Source organism: Malaclemys terrapin, chromosome 1, assembly GCF_027887155.1.
Source record: "Malaclemys terrapin pileata isolate rMalTer1 chromosome 1, rMalTer1.hap1, whole genome shotgun sequence".
NCBI lineage: Eukaryota > Metazoa > Chordata > Testudines > Emydidae > Malaclemys > Malaclemys terrapin.
The window spans coordinates 153,140,575-153,163,298 of record NC_071505.1 but is presented as its reverse complement, the minus strand read 5'-3'; the positions used below and the strand labels follow the sequence as shown (position 1 = coordinate 153,163,298).

At 46.9% G+C, this 22,724-nt stretch overlaps 1 protein-coding gene across 1 annotated transcript; it reads left to right on the top strand.

The window, feature by feature from the left end:
• The first annotated feature begins 485 nt into the window (after positions 1-485).
• On the top strand, positions 486-21,872 carry LOC128830547 (phospholipase A2-like). The gene is made up of 4 exons (XM_054016400.1): positions 486-819; positions 3,683-3,848; positions 18,135-18,241; positions 21,640-21,872. The coding sequence occupies exons 1-4, from the start codon at positions 780-782 to the stop codon at positions 21,786-21,788; spliced, it is 462 nt and encodes a 153-aa protein (XP_053872375.1). The 5' UTR covers positions 486-779; the 3' UTR covers positions 21,789-21,872.
• The last annotated feature ends 852 nt before the right edge of the window (positions 21,873-22,724 follow it).

The window sequence follows — 22,724 nt, the reverse complement described above, 5'->3', positions numbered from 1 at the left end:
TTCCTGAGAAGCTATGGCTTGTTCTTGTGGCTGAAGGGTGCATATGGATAGCACTAAAGAAATGAGTTAGCTAGTTAGATCAGTTTAGAACAAATGGGCTGGGTATATATTTTGCTGTGGCATGGCCCAGAATAAACTCAGTTGGTTTATATAGACACTTGCCTTAAATGATATTTCAGTCAGATTTTATAGTTTTATATGTTCAGTGTTAAACAAAAAGGGATTATCTCCAAGGAAAAGCCCCCCCCTCCACGCCCACACACACTGTGCTACACCACAGCTATCAAAATCTGAAAGTCCAGGTCACAGAAGCCAGGACTCCGACTTCTCCTGTGAAGCAGCTAGGAGGTTAACTGGGGTCTGTAGGCAAACAGCTTAGAGAAGGAGCACAAGCTTAGAGACTTGTCTGTAAGAGACTGTGCCAGTCTAATTCCCTTCCAGCAGCCCCTCCCTACAGGAATGATATGCAAATAGAGGCACAGAGCCCTGCTGGCAGAAAAAGGGGAAAGGACCGTGCAGCAGGCTCAGCGCACAGGGCACTTGAGATTTCAGAGGAGAGTGTCTTACTTTTGTGTGTTTGTGTATGTATATATAAAACTTTGGAGCAGATATGGGAGCAGCAGCCTAGGAAGAGTGTTATAGACACCCACGCCTTGGTTCACCTGGTGTACCAGCTGAGAGCAGCTCTGCAGGGACACCCCAGCCACTCAGGCTGAGTGCACAAGACAGTGTTAGAAAGGGAGAGGCATACTGGGCGCTGACAACCCTCTAACTTCCCAATGGGGCTCTGGCTGCTGGTGCTGCTGGTGCTTCAGGCAGGTGAGTACAAATTCTGTACAGCTGCGGTTGCTGGACCCCTGGGAGCACCTATATCTCTGCCACCCTCTTGTTTCTCCCACTCTGTGTGCAGGGCAGCTTCCCCCTTCACTTTGACAGCCCATGTACTGTATTAGCCTTGCCTAGTTTTACTTGCCCAAGGCAAATCATTGGCATTTGGATCAGTGAGTTAACTATCGTTCATTTTCTCATTATCACGGTAAAGGAAGTCCGAGTATATTTTGTGCCTGGGCTGATTCATTTCCATGCTAATTCTGTAAGACTGTAACTGTAGGAACATGTTTTATTTTCTCGTCTAATTTAGAAAGTTTCCGGTTTTATTCTGAAAAGCCTCGTGTGTTGACTTTTCTTCTCTGAAATATTGTTTTCAGTTTCACCCCTTTTCTTTATACCAGTGACTTTTGAGCAAATTGTTTCCAATTCATCTAACATTCAAGAAAAAAAAGGAGTTAAAAACGCAAATCCCTTCATAAAAACACAGCTGTATTCTATAGCCCCTAAACACTGAGGTAGCATTAAGGTTTGTGATCATTAGTGCAGTACAGTTCGATTAAGTGCAAAATCCTGTACTAATGCACCATAAAGGCTGACAATTTAAACACCGGAAATAACAGGAAAGTTTAAGTTGTCAGATCCATCTTAACTCAGTCTGATTTCATATACAAAACAGATGAAAGTGCACAGTTAGTAGTTATTGAAAGTACTCCCGATGTGCCATTTGGCTACATTCAGATTGCTGTGGGGTTTCTCCAGCTTTTCCAAGGATCTCACAGCAGTGTTGACTCATTGACACATAAAGAGTCATTTCAATTACTGTTTAGGTTGCTAACTGTACAACTGAATGTATAGTGTGCTTGCAAGGCAAGCAAGTTAGAGCTGACTTCAGAACCATACAGGGATACTAATGTCAAATTGAAATCTAATCAGTTTTCAAAAAAAGAAAAGAAAAAAGAAATAGTAACGTCAGACACTGCACTGCCCCCTGTTGTGTTTTAAATGCAGGGGGAGCGCAGATTCTAAAGCAGCTCACTCAGGCTCAGTTCACTGGGGTTCTTTTTGTCCCCCAGGAATAACTGTGATGTTGTTATAGATCATAGTTTCTCGGGGATGTTCTTCCGGGACTGTATGCATATTTCTGAGAAAGAAACAGCCTCCCTCCCATACATGCTGGATATGATCCAGATATAGGTTATCTGGGTGCAAATCCAGAGAAATGTTGCTAATTCCAGTGGAATTACTCTGGATATACCCCAAGGTAACTGAAAGAAGAACCTGTCTCTTACCCCCATTCACTTGGCACTTCTAGCAGGGAAATAGGGTCTTCTCTATGATTCCTAATAACTGAGCTGTTGTTTGCTTTTACCATTTTAAAAAAAATTGAATACTCAGGGTAGTGTTTAGTAAAGAGAAGTTGTTACTTTTTCAGGAATGTGTATTTAATCCCAGAGGGAATGGCATGAGAAACAGTAAGAAGCCTGTGTAAAACACTAACATCAGTGCACGGAATTCCTCCTGAAAAAGGCTGCTACGGTCACCTAAAATGCTGGAAAAGATTCAGTGTGTTGTCTTTTCCTTGATTGTGCTTATGCTGATGTTGCACTTTTGTCAGAGGGTTCTTGATCATTTTAATGCTTACTATTCTGTTACTTTATGAGGTCGTTTTTTCCTCTGAAGAAATGAACCTCTAACTTTTCAGGACTGGGGAAAGATTCCCATTGACTTCAATGGGCTTTTGAATCAAGTCCTTAGAGAAAGCTACGGCATATGATACACGCAGGGAAGAAGGATTAGAACTGCAGGTTTTAAAAGGAAAGCAATGGTCTTAATAATAGCATCTAGTCCCTACCTCACATGGATGGTTTAGGGGATTAGTCAATGTTTGCACAGCACTTTGAAAATGTCAAGTGTATTCAAACAGCAGGGAATAAGTGGCCAGGCAACTTCAGTCTGGGGTTCTTGGTTCTGAAATATGATCCCACTCTTGAGTGAAGAATGCTGAAAAATCCATCCGTTTATTTTAGCTTTTACCTTAGGGGTGGGTTGAGTGGTTATGAATGGATGGAGAGAGAGAGAGGTGAAAACTGAAGAACAGAGGAGGTGGGTGGAAAGTATGGGAAGGGGCTAATGCTAATTGTTAGTATGATGCACCAGACCAATGGATAGGTGCACTGAGGCATCACAATAAGTGAAAACAGTACTAATTGCTGCTATTGTCATCATCATGTTAGGCACCAAAATCCATATTTAATCATCCAAATAAGAGGCTTGATTTTCAGAGGTGAGTCCTCTGACCTCCCACTGCAGTCTATGAGAGGCGCAACTTTGAATAGGAGGGATACAAGATAGAAATAAGTGTTTCAAATCAGGGTATTGTTTAAAGGCCTGCAACTGAAAAATGGTTTAAGGAGATTGCTTCAAACTATGCAGGCACATTCTCCTTTGCCTTCAGAATAAATCTGAATTTTTTAAGGCCAAAATTAGTGGGGTGGCCCTAAAATAAGGCTTTATAATGGAAGGTGGATATAACCTTTAATATTACCTTAATAAAGCTGCCACCTCTTCAAAATCGGGAATGGAATGTTATTGTATGTACTCAGTGACTGTTAAATGACGCAGGCCTTCCATTGCTGATAAAGGTGTAACTTTACAGTCTGTGTGGCTTGTAGATATTACTATGATACAACACTAATAAGGAATAATAAGGAAAGTGGCAGTGTGTTTGTGCACTGGGCCCAAACGCACAATAAGGCCTAAAATTTGCAGTGGGAATTTGAAAGAAATCAGCAATGAAAATCCTTAAAGGTGTTGTGCAAACCCTGTGTGAAACAACATCCTCTCTTTGCAGTTTGGAAAGGCGCACTGGGGAAAACCCATTCTTTGCATACAAGAGGACTCATTGAATTAGCAGGAGCCATATCCTGTGGCACAGGACGCAATGCTTTGGCGTATCTAGGTTACGGATGCTACTGTGGTCTGGGAGGACGAGGCTGGCCTAAAGATAAAGTGGACTGGTAAGAACATCACTTATATGTCCATGTATACTTCTGGTCTCTCCACTAAATTCTTCCCTCAGTTACATCCATGTATAGGGCTGCCAGGTGTCCAGTTTTCGACCGGAACACCTGGTCGAAAAGGGACCCAGGTGGCTCCAATCAGTACTGCTATCTGGGCTGTTAAAAGTCCAGCTGGCGGCACAACGGGGCTGGCATGCTTCCTACCTGGCTCCGCGCAGCTCCCAGAAGTGGCAACGTGTCCCTCGGCTCCTAGGTGGAGGGACAGCCATGGGGTCTACTTGCATTGACCCTGCCCCACCCTGAGCGCCAGCTCTGCAGCTCCCATTGGCCAGGAACCACAGCCAATGGGAGCTCAGGGGCGGTGCTTGTGGGTGGAGGCAGTGTACAGAGCCACCTGGCCGCACCTCTCCCTAGGGACATGTTGCCGCTTGTGTGGAGCTGCCTGAGGTAAGCGCCACCCAGAGCCTGCACCCTGAAACCCCTCCCACACTTCAACCTCCTACCCCAGCCCTGAGCCCCCTCCCTCACCCAAACTGCCTCCCAGATCCTGCATCCCAAACCCTGTCTGCACCCCAACACCCTGCCTCGAATCCCCTTCTGCACCCAATCTCCCTCCTAGAGCCTGCACCCCAAGCCTCCTCCTGCACCTCAAACCCCTGCTCCAGCTCAGAACCCCCTCCTGCACCCTAAACCCCTCATTCCCAGCCCCACCCCCAGGGACCACACCCCCAGCTGGAACCCTCACCCCCCTACACCCCAACCCCATTCCCCAGCCTGGATCCCCCTCCCGCACCCTGAACCCCTCATTTCTGGCCCCACCCTGGACCCCGCATCCCCAGCCCAGAGCCCATACCCCCCTCCCACACTTCAACCCCCTGCCTCAGCCAGAGCACCCCCCACACACACACTCCAAACCCTTCAACCCCAGCCCAGAGCTCCCTCCCGCACCCCAAACTCCTCATCCCCAGACAACGCCCTCACTCCCTCCCGCACCCCAACCCCCTACCCCAGTCCAGTGAAAATGAGCAAGTGAGTGAGGGTGGGGGAGAGCGAGCGACAGAGGGAGGGGGAATGGAGTAAGCAGGGGTGGAGCCTCAGAGAAGGGGAGGAGCCTTGGAGAAGGGGCGGGGCCTCAGGGAAGAGGGGGGAAGGGGCGGGGCAAGCGTGTTCGGTTTTGTGCAATTAGAAAGTTGGCAACCCTATAAAACCCCATTGACCCCTTTACCAAATGCAAACCAAAAGAAAATTAGGCCTGGTTTGGGACCAGAAACTTAATTTAAAATGTGGTAACACAGACACCATTGTAAGTGTATGTCGCATGGACATTGACAGCGGTATTGCCCAGCATATTCATGAGGACTTTTAACCTCTGGTGAATGGTGGCAGAGTTCCCTGGAGACAGAGATTCCACTAGGGGACCAGGTTGTGGCCACCCAAAACTGGTGCAACTTCACTTACTGGGGGTAACCAGTATAGTGGGTGGTGCTGACTGAAAAGGGGTCGCACCCAAGGTGAGTGGATGCTTGGCAACACAGGGAAGGGCAGTAGTGGAAACACTGCTTTTCCTCTCCTAAGAGAGAATCCCATATTGGTGCAGGAGCGACTCAAGTTCCTTGCCTTCACCCCACGTCTGTTTACTAGATTAAACCAACAAATGATTTTGGCGGAACAGTATATTGTAATGGGGTAATATTCTCTCCCTTCTCTGGCTTTTGTATTTGTTGAGAAGATGTTGAGCTATTTATTTGCAAAGCAGGAGGCAATGCTCCTATAAACAAGGCTGGCTTTAGGCCGATTCCCCCGATTGCCCGGAATCGGGCCCCGTGGGTAAGAGGGCCCCGCGCCTTAGGCTCACCCGGGGGTGGTTCTGCTCGGGGGTCTTCGGTGACGGGGGGGGGTGCTCCGGGGTCTTCGGCGGTATTTCGGTGGTGGGGAGTCCTTCAGTGCCGCGGAAGACGCAGAGTGGACCCCCTGCCGCCGAAGTGCCGCTGAAGACCCGGACCGCGGAATTGGGCCCCACAGGTCCTAAAGCCAGCCCTGCTCCTATTCCACTGCAATACTTTTACTTCTCTTATGCACACTGACTGGCGTATATTTAATTATTTTGTCTGATAGGCTGTGATCCGTCTGAATGCCTGTGAGCTCTGATCCTTTTGCTATAGAAAACCTTTGCTCACGTTGCAGTCCATCTCTGCACCTTCAAGTTAGCCACACAATTCCATCTGCTTATCTAAAATTAATAAGCAGGGTGGCTCTTACACTTACCTTTTTCTTTCTTCAGGAAAGAAGGCAAGTGATATCAGCCCATTTAGTAAATAACTCACTGCGCTTTACCAACATATCCAGCTGTTGCCGGCACTTGCAATTTTTCTATACAGCTTGGCCACGTGGAAATCAATGGGAGTTTTGACATTGACTTCAAAGGGGCCAGAATTTCACCCTAAGTGGCTCAAATCAGGGACCCAACAAGTGGAGGCACCCAAAATTAGTGGCCACTTTTGCAAATTTAAATGTAACCCTTTAACTACAGATATTAATACTCCTTGCCTGCTTTGCTTGGTTCCAGAAAATTATTTTGTAGGCCCCCAGAAATTCTGGGTCAGTTCCTCAGCTGATATAAACCAGCTCCATAGCTCCACTGGATCTGGCCCTAAACATTTTCCTTCTCATATTTGTTGGAGAAATCTTCCGGGTTCCTCTCCCTGATGACGCCATTACAAAAATCAGCACATCATGCCGTGTTAGTGACGATGAACGCGGCTTTTGCAGTATTTCCCATTGTAAGTATAATGAACACCAGAAATACAGTGGTAAAGCCAACTTCCTTGAGCAGTAAATGTTTAAAATGACTCATCCTTTAAACATTTCTGCTTTTGCTACTGACACCATTATAAAATCAGTCATCACTGTCTAAATATTAAAGTAGGTCTAAATATAGACATTTTTTATTCTATAAAAAGGCATATTTTGGAGCAACTCGTTTAAAAATGTTGGTTTCAAACATTGGCTTTGATGTGCTATTCTAGTCATTACATTTCCCCCCTCCTCCTTCCAGCCTCTCTGTTCTTACAATGAAATGAACAAGTAGTGCTCATCTCCTGTAGGTAAAGGTCAATAGACTTCCTTCCCCATCGCACTCTGCTGGATGTTTTGTGAATTTCCCAGAACTTCAGATATCGCTGTTTAAGCTCAATGAGCATGCAGAGGACTCGAGTCACAGTCACCTAACTAAGGGCCTGATTCTGTGAGATACTGATTGAAATCAATGGAAGTTAGGAGCCTAAACCCCTTTGAGGATCTGGGCCTATGTGAATGAGCCATCTAGCCTTCTGCAAGACACAAAGAATTAAACAAAAAGGACAGAATCTGTTCCTCTAAAATTGCAAACAGAACCTATTGCCACAGTGACATTTGCTCATTGCATTGTTCTCCTAATCTCTAGTTGTCTTGGGCAAGGAGTTAGCCAGTCAGAGCGGCTTATATCCTTAAGTGCAGGTTTTCTAGCACATACTTTATGAATAAGCAGTTTCCAACTAGTAGAGGTTTGTATTCATCTTTCATTCCTGTTGCCCAGTGCTCAGCCAGCCTGTAATCTTGCTGGCTGACACTGATTGCATTTGGTTCTTCTCATTAGCCCTTTCTTTGCTGTCTCTGTCTGTTTCTCCAGCTCAGCCTACTCTCCTCTTCCCTGTGTTCTGCTCCTTCCTCTCCCTTTCTGCTGTTCTAGCTCCTTCCTTTTCTCTGGCTCCTCACTACTACTCCTTTTCTCTTGTCTTCTGGCTCCTTACTCCCCCTCCTCCTCCTCTCTCTTGTCACTCAGGTCAGGCCCTCCACCAATGGGCTGCTCCTCCTATCCTCACTGCTCCTGAATTACCACTCCGCCTTTCACCTCCACCCACATGGCCAGCACCTCTCACCCATCTGCCAGCTGCTGCTAATTCTTCCCTCCCTCTGATCTTGGCCTCTGAACTTTCAGAAAGAAAACCAGGAACAAGGTGATCTGAAAGTAGGGAATAATTAACCTGTGACTCATCATCACTACTATAAACCCAATAGAACCTTCCTTCTCTGTGTGTTGCATTGTGGGCAGCATAAATTGTTTTGCTTAGCCATTAGCAAGTGCTACAGTATCCAATGGGAAAACGGGACCTCAGTCTGAATGTTCTGTTAGGTTTATAATGTAACAGGTGACCGGTCGCATTCTAATGTCCTTTAGGTGTTGGGTTGCTGCTTTTAAATTACGTTTCTAGAATTCTGAATGTAGCGAATAATCTTGTGGTCATCATTGCTGATGTCATACAGGCAAGCTCAGAATAAAACCTGGCATTTATCTGGCAGACAAATCTGTGGGATGAAATTGCTGCTTTACTAAATTGCGAGTGCAGATGGAAGGAAAACACACTGGGCTAAATTCAGCCCTTGTATAGGCACAGGAGGTAAACGAAGGCTGAGTTTGACCCAATGGGCCTGATTCTCTTCTTGTTTTCACAAGATTTACCTGAGTCTAGCTCCATTGACTTAACTGACAAGAGTTACCCCAGTGCGGGATCTGAATCAGACATGTTATCTTTGCTTCTGATCACTTATGAACATAGGTGCAATGTGTGGCTAGGGCTAGAGGGGGCTCAGCCACCCCTAATCTATCTCGGCCTGCCCAGCTCAGCAGGCAAAGGCCTGCGGCTGGTGGCACCAGGGCCAGGAAGGGGACGGGACGTTGTAGAGGAGGAGCCCTACTGGTCCAGGGACACGTGCATCATGTGACGTGGTGAGCGCCTACGAATTCTGGCGAGAGCCAACAGACGGGCATGGAGAGCAAGGCCCAACCCTTCAGGAAAGGAGCCGCCACTGCAGGGTGAGTGTGGAGTGAGCTTGCTCTCCAACCCACCCTCTAGTCCACCCTTCCACACCAGGCTAGGATAGAGACTAGGACCTACATACGCACCAGAGAGCCGGGCTTGGCACACACACACACAAACATCCCACCCCCAGAGAGCACAGTAGTTATTAAGTTTTGCTCATCCCGCCAAATAATATTTTTACCAGCTGTCTATGCTTATGGACTATCCCCATTTCAAAGAAACCCAGCCTTCTGGGCTATCTCTTTTCAAATGACATGTTAGTACTCATGGCCATAAAGCAGTTTCCTCTATATAAAATATGATTAATTGTTTGTTTGCTTGGCAGACACAGAGCTAGTTTTAAGAACCAAATAATCAAAGGGAGAGATCTTTTTTCTGTCTTCAGAATATGGCTAGGCGTAAGGTCAGAACATGCATAACTTCTGTGAATGCTTACTGGATCTCGTCCTGTAATTCTGGGCAGGAATTGAACGTCCCATCCCATTGCTCTGAGTCTGGATCACAGCAATTCTGAAATCCACCAAAGAAGCCATATGAGCGGCAAAAAGGGTAGATTAGATCTAGTCTAGTTTAGAGGTTCTTATGCCACACTCATTACTGTAGTGTCTGAGCACCTTGCAGTACTGCATTATGCAAAATGCGACTAACATCTGCCACGTAATGTTGTTCTGGCACCCTCTTGCTAGAGGGAAAATTGTGCACTGTGGGGTGTTTTGATTTGATTTTGCTTTTTAAATGAGAGAGGGAGAGAGATGTTGCTCTATATTTATGTTAGTGAGGGCAGAGTCAAAGAAATGCACCTTGCAGTTAGAGCAGAAGGTGGTGAGGTTTGTGATGGCCCTTAGTTCTTGGGCGAGTCCATTCCACAGTCTTGGACTGGCCCCTGAGTAAGTTCTGTCTCCTGCATAGGCTTTACTCTTATTATACAAGTTCCATTGTGCCAGAGGAGCAAAGCTATAAATCATGGTCTTCATCTCAGAGCAATAATTGATCTTTTAGATGCCCTGGGCTCAAGCCATTGAGGGCCTTGAAGATAAGGACCAAGACTTGAACTTGATTCAATGTTCTACAGGAAGCCAGTGTACTGAGCGGAGGATAGGCCTGATGTGCTCGCAGTAACCCATGTTGCTGAGTAGATGCGCTGAAACATTCTGTATTAGCTGGTATTTCCTACATGCTGAAGGCTTCATGCCCTGGTATATTGCATTGCTGTAATCTAGCCAAGAAGTGACAAAGGCATGAAGTAGAAAATTTCTACCAAACGTGAAGTGAGTGGGACAAGAGGGTCCTGACCTGTTACCCTCTGAAATAGAGAGATTCATCACAGAGATGGCTTCTAATTTTTTTTTTTTTTTACCATTTTGTTGGGGAAGGGAACAACACCCCAGAGATAAAACCAGCATTAATGATCTCCCCTAGAAGCTGATATCTGTCCCCTAGATGACTCCCCAGTCAACTACAAAGTAAGAAGGTAACAACTGTAGATGAGGAAAGGGGAAGAAGGAGACATGAACCTCTGTCAGATCCCTCACTCATCTGAGCAGATAAATAATACATAATACACATATTTTGTGTGAAATCTCTCTTCTGAAATGTCCGGATCTAAAAGTAATTACATGGCAGATGCACTTGAAATGCCATATAGGGATCTATACTGTTGCTTGATGAGGAAAGGAGAAATGAATCTCTGTCAGATACCTTTCTCATAGAGCTGGAAGAGACCCTGAGAGGTGATCAAGTCCAGCCCCCTGCCTTCACTAGGCAGGACCAAGTACTGATTTTTGCCCCAGATCCCTAAGTGGCCCCCTCAAGGATTGAACTCACAACCCTGCATTTAGCAGGCAAATGCTCAAACCACTGAGCAGCTTGGGACTTCAGGACCCTGTCTTGTTGAGCCAGACATGCTAGCCTGCTACAAACACAGACCCAGATCTGAACCACATCCCCCAAAAGCTGCAGACGTAATTGAAAATGGCTTAAGAAGTGCTCCTGTCACTCTCACCCAGATACCCAGTTCCCAATGGGGTCCAAACCCCAAATAAATCCATTTTACTCTGTATAAAGCTTATACAGGGTAAACTCATAAATTGTTCGCCCTCTATAACACTGATAGAGAGATATGCGCAGCTGTTTGCTCCCCCAGGGATTAATTACTTGCTCTTGGTTTATTAATAAGCAAAAAGTGATTTTATTAAATATAAGAAGTAGGATTTAAGTGGTTCCAAGTAATAACAGACAGAACGAAGTCATTACCAAGCAAAATAAAATAAAACACGCAAGTCTAAGCCTAATAGAGTAGGAAACTAAATGCAAGTAAATCTCACCCTCAGAGATGTTCCAATAAGCTTCTTTGATAGACTAGACTCTTTCCTAGTCTGGGTCCAGCAATCACTCACACCCCCATAGTTACTATCCTTTGTTCCAATTTCTTTCAGGCATCTCTTTGGGGTGGAGAGGCTATCTTTTAAGTCAGTAGAAGACAAAATGGAGGTGTTTCCAGGGCCTTATATAGTCTTTCTCTGGTGGGTGGAAACCCCTTTGTTCTCCTGTGTAAAATTCCCTCAACAAGATGGAGTTTGCAGCCACCTGGGCAAGTCACATGTCTATGAATGATTCAGCTTTTTGCAGGCCGACGCCATTATTTACATGTTATTTTGAACATTCCCAGGAAAGCGCAGATGTGGATTGGTGTCTCCCAAAGTCGACTGTGAGTTAAGTGTTTCTCAAGAAGCTTTCTTCACGGAGGCTACTTAGAATCAAACAAGTACTTAGCCAATATTCATAACTTCAACTACAAAAATGATACACCCATACAGACAGCATAACCATAACCAGGAAACTACAACCTTTTCATAGACACCCCATTTGGCCTCCTTTGTATAAGAACTGGTGCAACCATAGGACCCTGGTTGCAACAATGATCTGTACGGTCACAGTTTATGTCAATAACGTCACACTTACAGCTCGGTTCTTCTCAGGGTCCTGATCTAGTTCCACATTCTGAACAGTATTTGACAAAATGAGTGGAGGGAATTTTGTTCCTCTGTAAATATTTGTATTTATGACTCAGCGGCTGAGAAAACGAGTGGAGAGAATCTATACCCATACGAGTGGAGTGGCTGACAACAAGTGATTTATTTATCCACAGCCCAAGTATGGCGCAATGCAAACAGCTCCACTTTTAATTCCATTTCCATTGTTCAGATAAACCTCTCCAGCATTTCCTGGCATTAAATCATTCTTCCCTTTTATTTGTATTGAGTCAGCCATAACACCTCCCTGGACCAGTAAGGACTGCTGTGCTCTAGGTTAAGGCAGTTGACTTGCCCTAAGGAGAAGGCATGCAATGTTTGCATCGCTAATCTCCATTGGGGGTTATGTGAGGGAGGCAGCTGTTAGCGGCTGCATTAGAGAAGGGCTAGTGGAGGCTGTCACGGGCCCTTGCCTTGGCTTACCATAGAGTTAGCTCAGTTCTATTTAACTCACCCTCCAAACTCACTGCTCTTAGCCCTGCCCCTCCTTCCTAGCTCAGTAATACCTGACCCTGCACTTGTAGGTGCAGGAAATCCCCTTGGAGGGGAGCATTTATTCTGGCTGGGTCCAGCTCCTGTGCTCCCTGAATCTCTCAACACCGAGGGCTTTCTCCTGTGAATTTGCTGCAGTGACCCTTGGCTGGCCCCTTTGCTTTCTGAGTTGAGCAATTCTATGGTAAATAGCCCATTGGCTGGCCCATCCAGCGCCTTTCCCCCTTTATCCCTGTTTTACCCTTACTGGGATGACCTGGAGCTGAGCTGGGCTGGGCTGTGGTCTCACTGGGTCATCACGATGTCTGGGCCTATCCCTGTCCCTCTGACCCTGTATTTTCCCTTTCTCCTTCCCTGCCAGCACCTCAGGATGTCGTGGACACATTCCCCTCTGCTAGCGCGGCAGCCTCTTGGAGGGGTTCACACAGAGGCCTTCACAGTGCCCCTCGGGAGCTGTTTTAAGGGTTGTGTGTCCCTCATTTCCCCATGATGTCAGCCTACACCAGCTCCACTCATTGATTAATACAATTGCTCCTTTGTGCCCTTAGCTTCACCAGCTCCTTCTGGGTGCAGCCATTGGACTGGCCAGTGCCATTTCATCTCTGGCTGCAGAGGCTGCAGCTCTAGTCATTGTAGCAATGTCCCTGCGTCACCGGCAACGATGACCAAATATAAAAACACCTCATGCTAGAATCTTTCCCAACAAATTTTATTGCAAATTGTCAGCATAAAATCCCAAACCAAGCCAATTATCCTGCAAAATGTGGAGTCCTCAGGAGACTAAACTGTCCTTAGCAACAGCCAGAAAACAGGCAGGGCCAAGGTGCCACCAGAGCCTGAGGACCCTGTCATGAGAGGAAGCTGGTGTTTGTGTGATAGACCCAGGTGATCCTAGCAGATGAACCTACTCGATGTTGCAGAGGAAGGCGAAAAACCTACAAGGTTTGTGTCAATCTGACCTGGAGGAAAAGTCCTTCAGACCCCAAATCTGGCCATCAGTTTAATGCTGAGCCTGTGAACAAAGATCACACAGCTAATCCACATCTGAGTTCAGAAGATTTGTAGTTATTGTCTCAGACCATTGGTCCATTTGGGCTTGTGTCCTGCCTCCAGCTGTGACTACGATCTGATGCTTCAGAGGAAAGAGAAAAAAAAACAGATAGTTCATTCAGCCAGTTGTGAATTGGGAGGGGGGGGGGAAATCCTTCCTGACCCCAGCAGAAAATCAGCTGAAGCTCTAAAGCATGAAACTGGATTCCCCTAATTATCTTACCAATGTGGATACAAGTGTGAACATTGTGTGGAGAAAAATAAGGTGTGGACATGGTGGATAGAGGAAGGAGAGGGATGGGGGAAGATTGTATTGTCTCTGGGGAATGTTTGTGGGTTTCTCCTATTTACTTTGCACGTTCCTCAGGGCAGAGAAGTAGGTTATCCATGTTCTGTGAACTGCAATGCTGGTAAAAATACTGTCTCTAGCTCGGTAAATATGCATTGTACTTTAGAGAACTTAGAAAAATCAAGTCCCCGCCACAAAAAACTCACAATACCAAATAGCACAAGATAAACACTCTGACTTCCTGCTTCTTTGTGAGCTGTGGATACTGGTCAGGCTTTTCAAACTGCTCTTTGCTAATGGGCTCCAGTCTTTTGCTGCAGAGCTCTGCCTTCCCTCCCCCTCTGTAGGTTGGCGATGCTCGCGCATTGTGAGACCTTATGGAGAGACGTTGCATTATTACTGTAGCCCTGCTGTGTTCCCTGTGATTGTGCAACTACAACCTTGACGGTGATGTGCTCCCCCCAGGGTGCCACCTGGATCTGGGGTTACCACTGAGCCCGCTGATTCACCAGCTTGGGCTCCTTCTGATACTGTGCTGCCGCGACAAGCTGCAAAGCCCTCCAAGCTTGCACTTTCACCAGCATTCACACAGGTAGGGGGACACCCAGCTGCAGTTACATGCTGGCTCTAACCATCAGCTTAGGACCCCAGAGCAGTACCATCCTGCCCTGATCAAATCTGGCCAGTATATGGGTTTAACACCCGGTCCGCCTCTCCCTCACTGTGAAGATGACCATGCACACTTGGTCACTTGTGGTAACCAAGCTGAGATTTTCCCCAGACACGCTCACTGGTTTCGATTAAAACATAAAACTACAAAAGGATAGATTAAGTGATTATAAGTGGTAGCAAACAGATCACGGCAGATTACTTAGTAAATAAACAAAACCGTAAACTGAGCCTAACATACTAGATGGTAGGATATGAATTAGCAAATTCTCACCCTGAGTGATAAACAGGCTGGCAGATTCTTAAGGCACAAGCTGCCTTGGCTTTGCAGCTTGGGTCTCCCAGGTTGTCATAGACAGTCTAGAAATCCCTCTAGCCTGGGACCACCACTTCCCCCCTGTTCAGTCTTTGTTCCTCTGGTGTTTCCAGGTGTGTTGTTATAGGGAGAGTGAGGTCCTCCCATGATGTCATTTCCCCACCTTTTATATCTTCTTCCCTCTTGCTGGAAAGCTCTTTTGCTGTGTCCTGGGTCAAACAGTTCCCATTGTGCAGTGCTATCTCTGAGAGATGTCTATTGTACACAGTTCCTAGGGTAATCCTTGTGCTTGTGTGCATTTCCTCAGTGAGCCATTAACATTGTTTGGCCTTTTTACTGTTGTACCTGAAAGGCTGCTTGTGGGTGTTTTCAACCTCACATGTTTCAGTAACACATACATAGCCAAACTTCACAGATGAATAGCACATACAATCCAACGAGATTTTTCGCCTTCCTCTGCAGCGTGGGACACGGGTCACTTGCTGGTGGATTCTCTGCACCTTGAAGTCTTTAAACCATATTTGAGGACTTCAATAGCTCAGACATAGGTGAGGGGTTTGATACAGGAGTTGGTAGGTGAGATTCTGTGGCCTGCATTGTGCAGGAGGTCAGACTAGACGATCATAATGGTCCCTTCTGACCTTAAAGTCTATGATTCTATGATTACTATCTAGCAGATCAAGACTTTTAGAATGATACCTCACAAGGCATACTTTGTACAAAACATACCCTAATTACATGACAGTGGTGAATATTAGGGTGCCAGGGTGTCACAGTGACATTTGGCCTAAATTGCACCAAGTTCAGTGGTGCTGCTGCGGAGGGCCTGTGTCACCTTTGTACAGTAGACAGGGGTCCAACGTTGCATTTTCTGCCTGTGCCCTGTAGCTGGCCATTGCTTTCCAGCTTTCCCCACAAGGGGAGTTAGTAGGATTATGGTGTTTACTCCCTGCACTGTTCCAGGGAACTAGGCAGCAGGAGGTAGGGGAGACACAGAGGGAGTCCAGCTTGCAGCCAGGGAATGCAGAGTGGGGGGTAGGCTGTGGGAGAAGAATGCCTGGACAACAGTGACAAAGGGACCAGAGAGATGAGCTGCAGAATCCCTCTCCCTTTCTGAGCCAGGCCACTTGGAAACTATAGCAATAGCCGGATCCAGGACAAGTGGAATAGTGCCCCTGGAGAACATGGCAGGAGACAGGTGCAGGGATGGGGCTGGGCCCCTGGAGGTCATGGGGATCCTGTTCATTACTGAAGATATTCATGAATGAAGTTTACACCCAGGAGTATTTTTGATCCTGACCCTGAAAATACTCATGGGCCAAAGGCCCCTCAGTGTATATTTCTTGCAGTGATTATTTCTGACACTGGATTTCTTTGCTCTGTTCTCCCGGCTGCCAAGCTCCTCTCCCTGACTTCACAGGCCTTTTCTGGTGCCTCCCTTACTGGTTTATTCCAATTGTTCTCAGTATTAGTATATTTCCCCCATGTTTCAGCTAAGTGTTTGTCTCCTTAGCTTCAAGACATTGCTCCTGATTCTGCCACCATGCAGGGCTGTGAGAAATCCCCGTTCTCACTTATACTGTTCCCTGCAAGACACTTACAAGCAATGTCCTATCCCCTCACACCCTTAGGACCCAATCCAAAATGCACTGGAGTCAACAGAAACACTTCCATTGACTTCAGTGAGCTTTGGATCAGACCCTTAGTTCCCAAACCAGTCTCGCATTTTCTCTCAAGCAGCATCATTTCAGCCAGTATAGTCTGAAGGGGGCCTGGAGCAAATTCCTGGATCTAAAGACCCCCAAGCTCTGTGGAGGTTTGGAATCTGAGCCAGGATCTGGCTTGGAATATCAAAGCTCTTCCTCCCCCTAACCCATCCCCTGTAACGGATCAAACCCATACCTGAGATCCAGACACTGGGGCCTTTGAAATCTAGATCTGAATTTAGCACCTCGGCCCTTTCTCTATTTATTTTATTACAGATACGTCAGTCAGTGACCGCTCAGGGAGACCTGGGAGCCTCCTCTTTCTGCCTTACACAAACAGGCGGAGGAAGTGAGCACAGACCAGTTGGGAATGGGCAGCCATCCCCATTAACCCATGCTAAGTACCATCCTGAGACTCGTTGTACTTACTTATTGGAAGATCAGGTGCTTTGCTGACAGCCCGCAATGCCTTGCTGTGTTGTTATCACTGTATCAATTAGAGATGGGCTTGAACCAAAACCTTGGAACCCAGCATCCCCATTCTTTAGGGTCAAAGTTCAGGTTGGGATCCAAATCTTTTTGCTCAGACCCATCTCTATCAGTGACAGAGCCTGGCTGGGAACGCCCTGGTGGAATTGAGAGAACTGACACTGAGGGGCAAGGACTGGCTCTGACAGAACACAGTGGAGAGATGAAGTCATCAGCATTGTGTCTCCCATAATGATCTCACCCTCTCTGATCTGCTGCTGACCAATGAGATCACTGTATTTCAATTGATCTCACAATCAGGATGTAGAGTAGTAGGAGGAAATGAAGCAGTTCCCTTCCCTTCTCCTCCTCTCCCTCTCCCAGGCTTGAGAGGCCCAGCTCCTCCTCATTGCCGACTGGTGAAGTGTGGACTCACCAGGCAGGGATATGGGAAGAGGGAGCAGCAGGAGGAGCTGGTGTCTGGCTGGGGAGATCCTGGGGCTCCCAGTGTTTTCTGCCAGTGGGTGGAACAAGAAAGGTGGCAGATGGGGTAGAAAAGATGCCCAGCTGGGAGTCCCCTGTTCACCTCCTCTCCTCACTCAGCTGGCTCCCCAAATCCTATTGGGAAGAGGGGAAAAGGGACAGACCCCTGACTGCCTTCCCTGCCCTGCAGGGGAGAAGGGATGAAGTAGAGCAGATTAATAATCTGTGACTGATAGAGACTCTGCTGAAATGTCCTGATCTAAAATACAAGCACTGTCATGGAAGGTGTCACATTTCACCTTTTAGTATTCTGGCCCTGACTAATGGCCTGCTTGGCTGTTGCCGTAAGATAGAGCAGCTCTTGGGCTGAGAATACTTGGTGCATGTAGTGCGCTGGCCCTACTCCGCTTCCCCATTTCCTGAAGTACGCCTCCTAAACCAGGAGTGCAAAGGAGTCTGGCCTAGAGCCATTCCGCCAGCTCCATACCGACTAGGAAAGCTTCTTACACTGGAGATGTTCCCCACGGTGGGCGATCCACTGCCCTTGAGCAAAAGAGAATCAGGCCCACATCCTGGACTAAGCAGTCACAGAAAGAAGTGTTGATGACACACGTTCATAAGCACCTGCTGTAAGTGTACACGAGAAAGGGCAGCACAGCCTAGTGGCACTCCTCTGTTTGCTCCATTAGCATCTGCAGAATATTAATAACAAACTCTGAAGGGTTTTGCTTTTCACTGTAATGATCAAACACTTGTCTGAACAAGAGAGAATTTCCCCTCCAGCCTAGGGAAATACCCGTGCAAATAGAGTCATAAATAGTTTTGTGTGACCACATAGTTCCTGCTGCATACTGGGAAATGCCCTGAGAAAAGCCCACAGAAAGTAACAGACACAACTCAATCTCTTTGTTGCGGAAAGGTGTTGCCACAAGCATGACTGCTGCTATGACAAGGCAGAGCGGGAAGGCTGCAGCCCCAAGATGCTGAGATACGAATGGACTTGTGAACGCAATGCTGTGGTGTGCGGTAAGGAAATGACTCCACTTTCCTTGTGTGTTTTAGATTTATTCCATTCCCTTTACATTAGGAGCCACTTCTATTTAAATTCGTTTTGCTTGGGCACTGCAAATGGAACAGGAGCATTTAAAAAATATTTTCTAAAACCATGATTCTCTCTCTGTGGCCTCAACTCCTTCCAAACTCCTTTAATCCCTTCCCTCCAGATCTTCACCTATGGAGGGACTATTTTGATGTAGCTAGTCAAGTTCAACCCCAAATGTGGGGGGCGAGGGTAGTAGCTACAGTCAGGTAAAACTACCTGTGCCTTGTCTCCACTTTGATTTGACTTTGGGTTAGCTATCTTGATAACACACCTATTTTTTGCTGTGGAAAAAATAACCATAGTGTGGCTGTGAGGCACAGCCGTAAGTGCACCAAACACAGGTGTGAATGTTGTGTGAGGATGCACTGATTCATGGTCCCTACAGTCACACAACAAACATGAGTTAAATAGAACTGAGCTAACTCTATGGTAAGCCAAGGCAAGGGCCCGTGACAGCCTCCACTAGCCCTTCTCTAATGCAGCAGCTAACAGCTGCCCTCCCTCACATAACCCCCAATGGAGATTAGCGATGCAAACATTGCATGCCTTCTCCTTAGGGCAAGTCAACTGCCCTAACCTAGAGCACAGCAGTCCTTACTGGTCCAGGGAGGTGTTATGGCTGACTCAATACAAATAAAAGGGAAGAATGATTTAATGCCAGGAAATGCTGGAGAGGTTTATCTGAACAATGGAAAGGAAAATTAAAAGTGGAGCTGTTTGCATTGCCCAATGTGGGGGGCAGGGATAGCTCAGTGGTTTGAGCCCTGGCCTGCTAAACCTAGGGTTGTGAGTTTAATCCTTGAGGGGACCTTTTAGGGATCTGGGGCAAAAATCTGTCAGGGGATTTGAGCAGGGGGTTGGACTAGACAACCTCCTGAGGTCCCTTCCAACCCTGATGTTCTATGATACTTGAGCTGTGGGTTAATAATTCACTTGTTGTCAGCCACTGAGTCATAAATACAAATATTTACAGAGGAACAAAATGGAAACTCCTTTTACAGTGGGACTTATTTTTTCCCCTTTTGCTGCTACCGTGCAATTTTGTTTGCTGAACGAAAAATGGAGATACCATTTTCTTCCATTCAAACATGCTTCAGAATGTGATTTGCTCTGTCTTCTGCCCATCTGCATGTGAGAATCGCATTCCGTAAACACTCAAAATGTATGAAATACTGCAAGCTGCAAGGCAGGCTTAAAGGTATGAGTCCGCTCTCGCGGCAATAAGTGCCAAGCCAAACTGCTCTAAGCACAATAAACTGAAGATGCTGGGCATGCTGCAGAGAGAACTTGAGAAGGGAGGGCAAGGCAAAAATAGAAAATTTTGAGGTGGGGTTCCCTCAGTCGCTCCTGTTGGTGTGGCACTCTGGATAACTGAAAGTCATTGGAACCCAAGAGTGAGAGAACCCAAGCATGAGAACGACTCTGAGCATTCACCCAGGATGCAGGAGACCCAGCCTCCAGGCCTCCTACTCCAAGTACTCATTAAGTATTTATCTACAGTGGAAAAGTTTCAACAGCAGAGACTGAGGGAACACCCACCCCCAACACAATAATACAGTAGTTAGAGCATTCATGTGAGAGGTTTCAAATCCCTTCGCCTCATCAGATGGAAGGGGGACATAAACTGAGGGTCTCCCACATCCCAGGTGAGTGCCCTAACCAGAGGGCTAAAAGTTATGAGGAAGCTGCTCTCCATCCCCACTTCTTGCAAGAAATGCCTTATGTGCCCACCTCCAAAGAGGGTTCACAGCTGAGAGTGGCTAGCAGCAGAGATAGGTGCCAATCTACACGAGATGGGCTTAGACAGCTTGTGGCACCTATTTCTCTACATTCATTGTATCAGGAGCTTGGGTGCCTAACTCAGGCTTTGGAGAGTGCAATGTGTTCCTGTGATTTTCTAGGTGCCTAAAAGTTTGGTGATGTGAACTGGGTGTCACAGCACCTACATACCTTTGTGATTCTAGGCCTAAGTTTTTACTGAGTTTTATTCTGTACCCTGCAAAGCCAGGAGAGCTCTGGAAGAGGAAGCAGGGTTCCACTCCTCCTTGAGCACCATCAATGGACTTGCTTACTAAGTTCCAACCAGTTATGCCTGTGCAAACCTGTCAACAACAAAGGGGCTATACAGGGGGCCCTTGAAAGTCTAATTTGGCCTGCAGATCCTTTATGACAGCGGTGGGCAAACTACAGCCCGGGGGCTGCATCCGGCCCTTCAGACATTTTAGTCTGGCCCTCAAGCTCCCGCCAGGGAGCGGGGTTGAGGGCTTACCCCACTCCATGTATGCTGTGGCTCTGTGCGGCTCCTGGAAGCAGCGGCATGTCCCCACTCTGGCTCCTATGCATAGGGGCAGCCAGGGGGCTCTGCACGCTGCCCCCACCAAGCGCCACGCCTGCAGCTCCCATTGGCTGGGAACTGCGGCCAATGGGAGCTGTAGGGGTGACACCTGCAGATGGGGCAGCGAGCAGAGCCGCCTGGCTACGCCGCCGTATAGGAGCCGGATGGGGGACATGCCGCTGCTTCTGGGAGCTACTTGAGGTAAGCACCGCCAGGAGCCTGCACCTCTGACCCCCTTCCGTGCCCCAACCTCCTGCCCCAGCCCTGATCCCCCTCCTGCACCCCCAACCCCTCATCCCCAGCCCCATCCCAGAGCCCACATCCCCAACCGGAGCCCTCACCCCCCCTACACCAACCTCCAGCCCAGAGCCCACTCTTGCAGCCTGAACTCCTAGTTTCTGGCCCCATTCCACAGCCCGCACCCCCAGCCAGAGCCCGCACCCCAACCCCCAATTTCATGAGCATTTATGGCCCGCCATACAATTTCCATACCCAGATGTGGCCGTTGGGCCAAAAAGTTTGCCCACCCCTGCTTTATAACCAGTTATGGTGTTTCTGAGAAGGAAAGAACTCAACTTGATTCTCAAATGCATGTTGAATTTCCAGGGCTGAGAGCTGAGTAAAACACCTTCTTGTAAACGGAGTCACCTTTCAGAACAGAAGCAACGTTTAATATATGCAGCTTTTTGAGAAGTGGTGGAAGAAGAGGAGTAACCACATTACAGATGCTTATAATAAGTACAAAGTGAAAAGCTGGTTAAAAAAAGATTTAGGTGCAAATTTTCAAAAAGGGTCATTGAATTTGGGTGAAAACTGAGGCACTTAACCCTCATGACCACTTAGGAAGATGAGTTGAACATGTATTCAGTGGGTATCATATGGTGGGCATCGTTTTCTAGACACTGCCAATTTGCCGCTAGCTATTACTGTCTGATGCTCTGGGTCCGATTTGAACTGTTCACCCTCTGTTGTCATTTTCTTTTTCAGATACACTGACAGATAGATGCCAAAAAATGGTGTGCCAATGTGACCAAGAAGCAGCCAAGTGTTGGGGAACAGCCTCTTATAACCCACACTACGTCCTCTGGCCAGATTTCTTATGTGGACAGTCTACTCCCACATGTCATGTTAGTTAGATATTGGGGGACAAGACTAATCTTCTGGAGACATTTTTCTAATTTCTAAGCTACTGTAATAAAATTGTTCATCTTTGATCAAGACTGATAGTGGTGTTAGAGAATTTCTGGCAGCCTGGGGATGATGGGGAGGAGAAAAGGATTGGTTAGGCACCTCCTCGGTCTTTGGAATTAAGGATCAACCCACCTCCTTAGTTGGGGAGGGCCAAAGACATCCAATAGCATACCACAGCAATGCCACACTGCAGTTATAGATAGAAAGAAAAAGTGTCAACAGCAGCCACTGGCATGCTGTCCTTTCACATTGCCTTACATTGAGTCCCCATATGTTTTGGAAAGCACAGGGATGCTCTATTTGGCTGTCTTTAATTAATTCCCACTGATGGCTACACTGTCCATCAAAGCCCCAAAATGGCCCATTCTGGAAGTGCAGAAGTCATACTTTAAGTATGGGGGCTCCTGGAGATGGGTAGACAGGCATCCTCATTTTCTCTGTCATGGGGGACAAGCTGCCAAAGGGCATGGTCACTTCTCTTTGTAAAGGAACCTGGACTCCTGGCAGGAACTGTGGTCAGGGCAAGAACTGAACATTTATCAGATTTTTGTCTCTCTAAAAGTCCTGACCAACAGTCTCTTCTTTTTGTCATCTCACTTCACACAGCTGGGAACACCTCTGAGAAGAACCTCAGAGGTGAGAAGAGAGTCACATTTTTTCTTTTTCTGTTGTAGGGGCAGTAACCATTCATGGCTTCTACCCATAGGCTCATCAAATCCTGGAGACACCAGAGTGTATAGTTCCACTGCTTCACATTTTAGGCCTGATTTGCTTCTGTCCTGTACAGATCTTATCTTATCCCACTTTCTCTGCTGTATATGATTGCCTTCAGAAATATTAAATCATGCAGCTGAGGTTGTAGACAGCATTATTCATGTTAA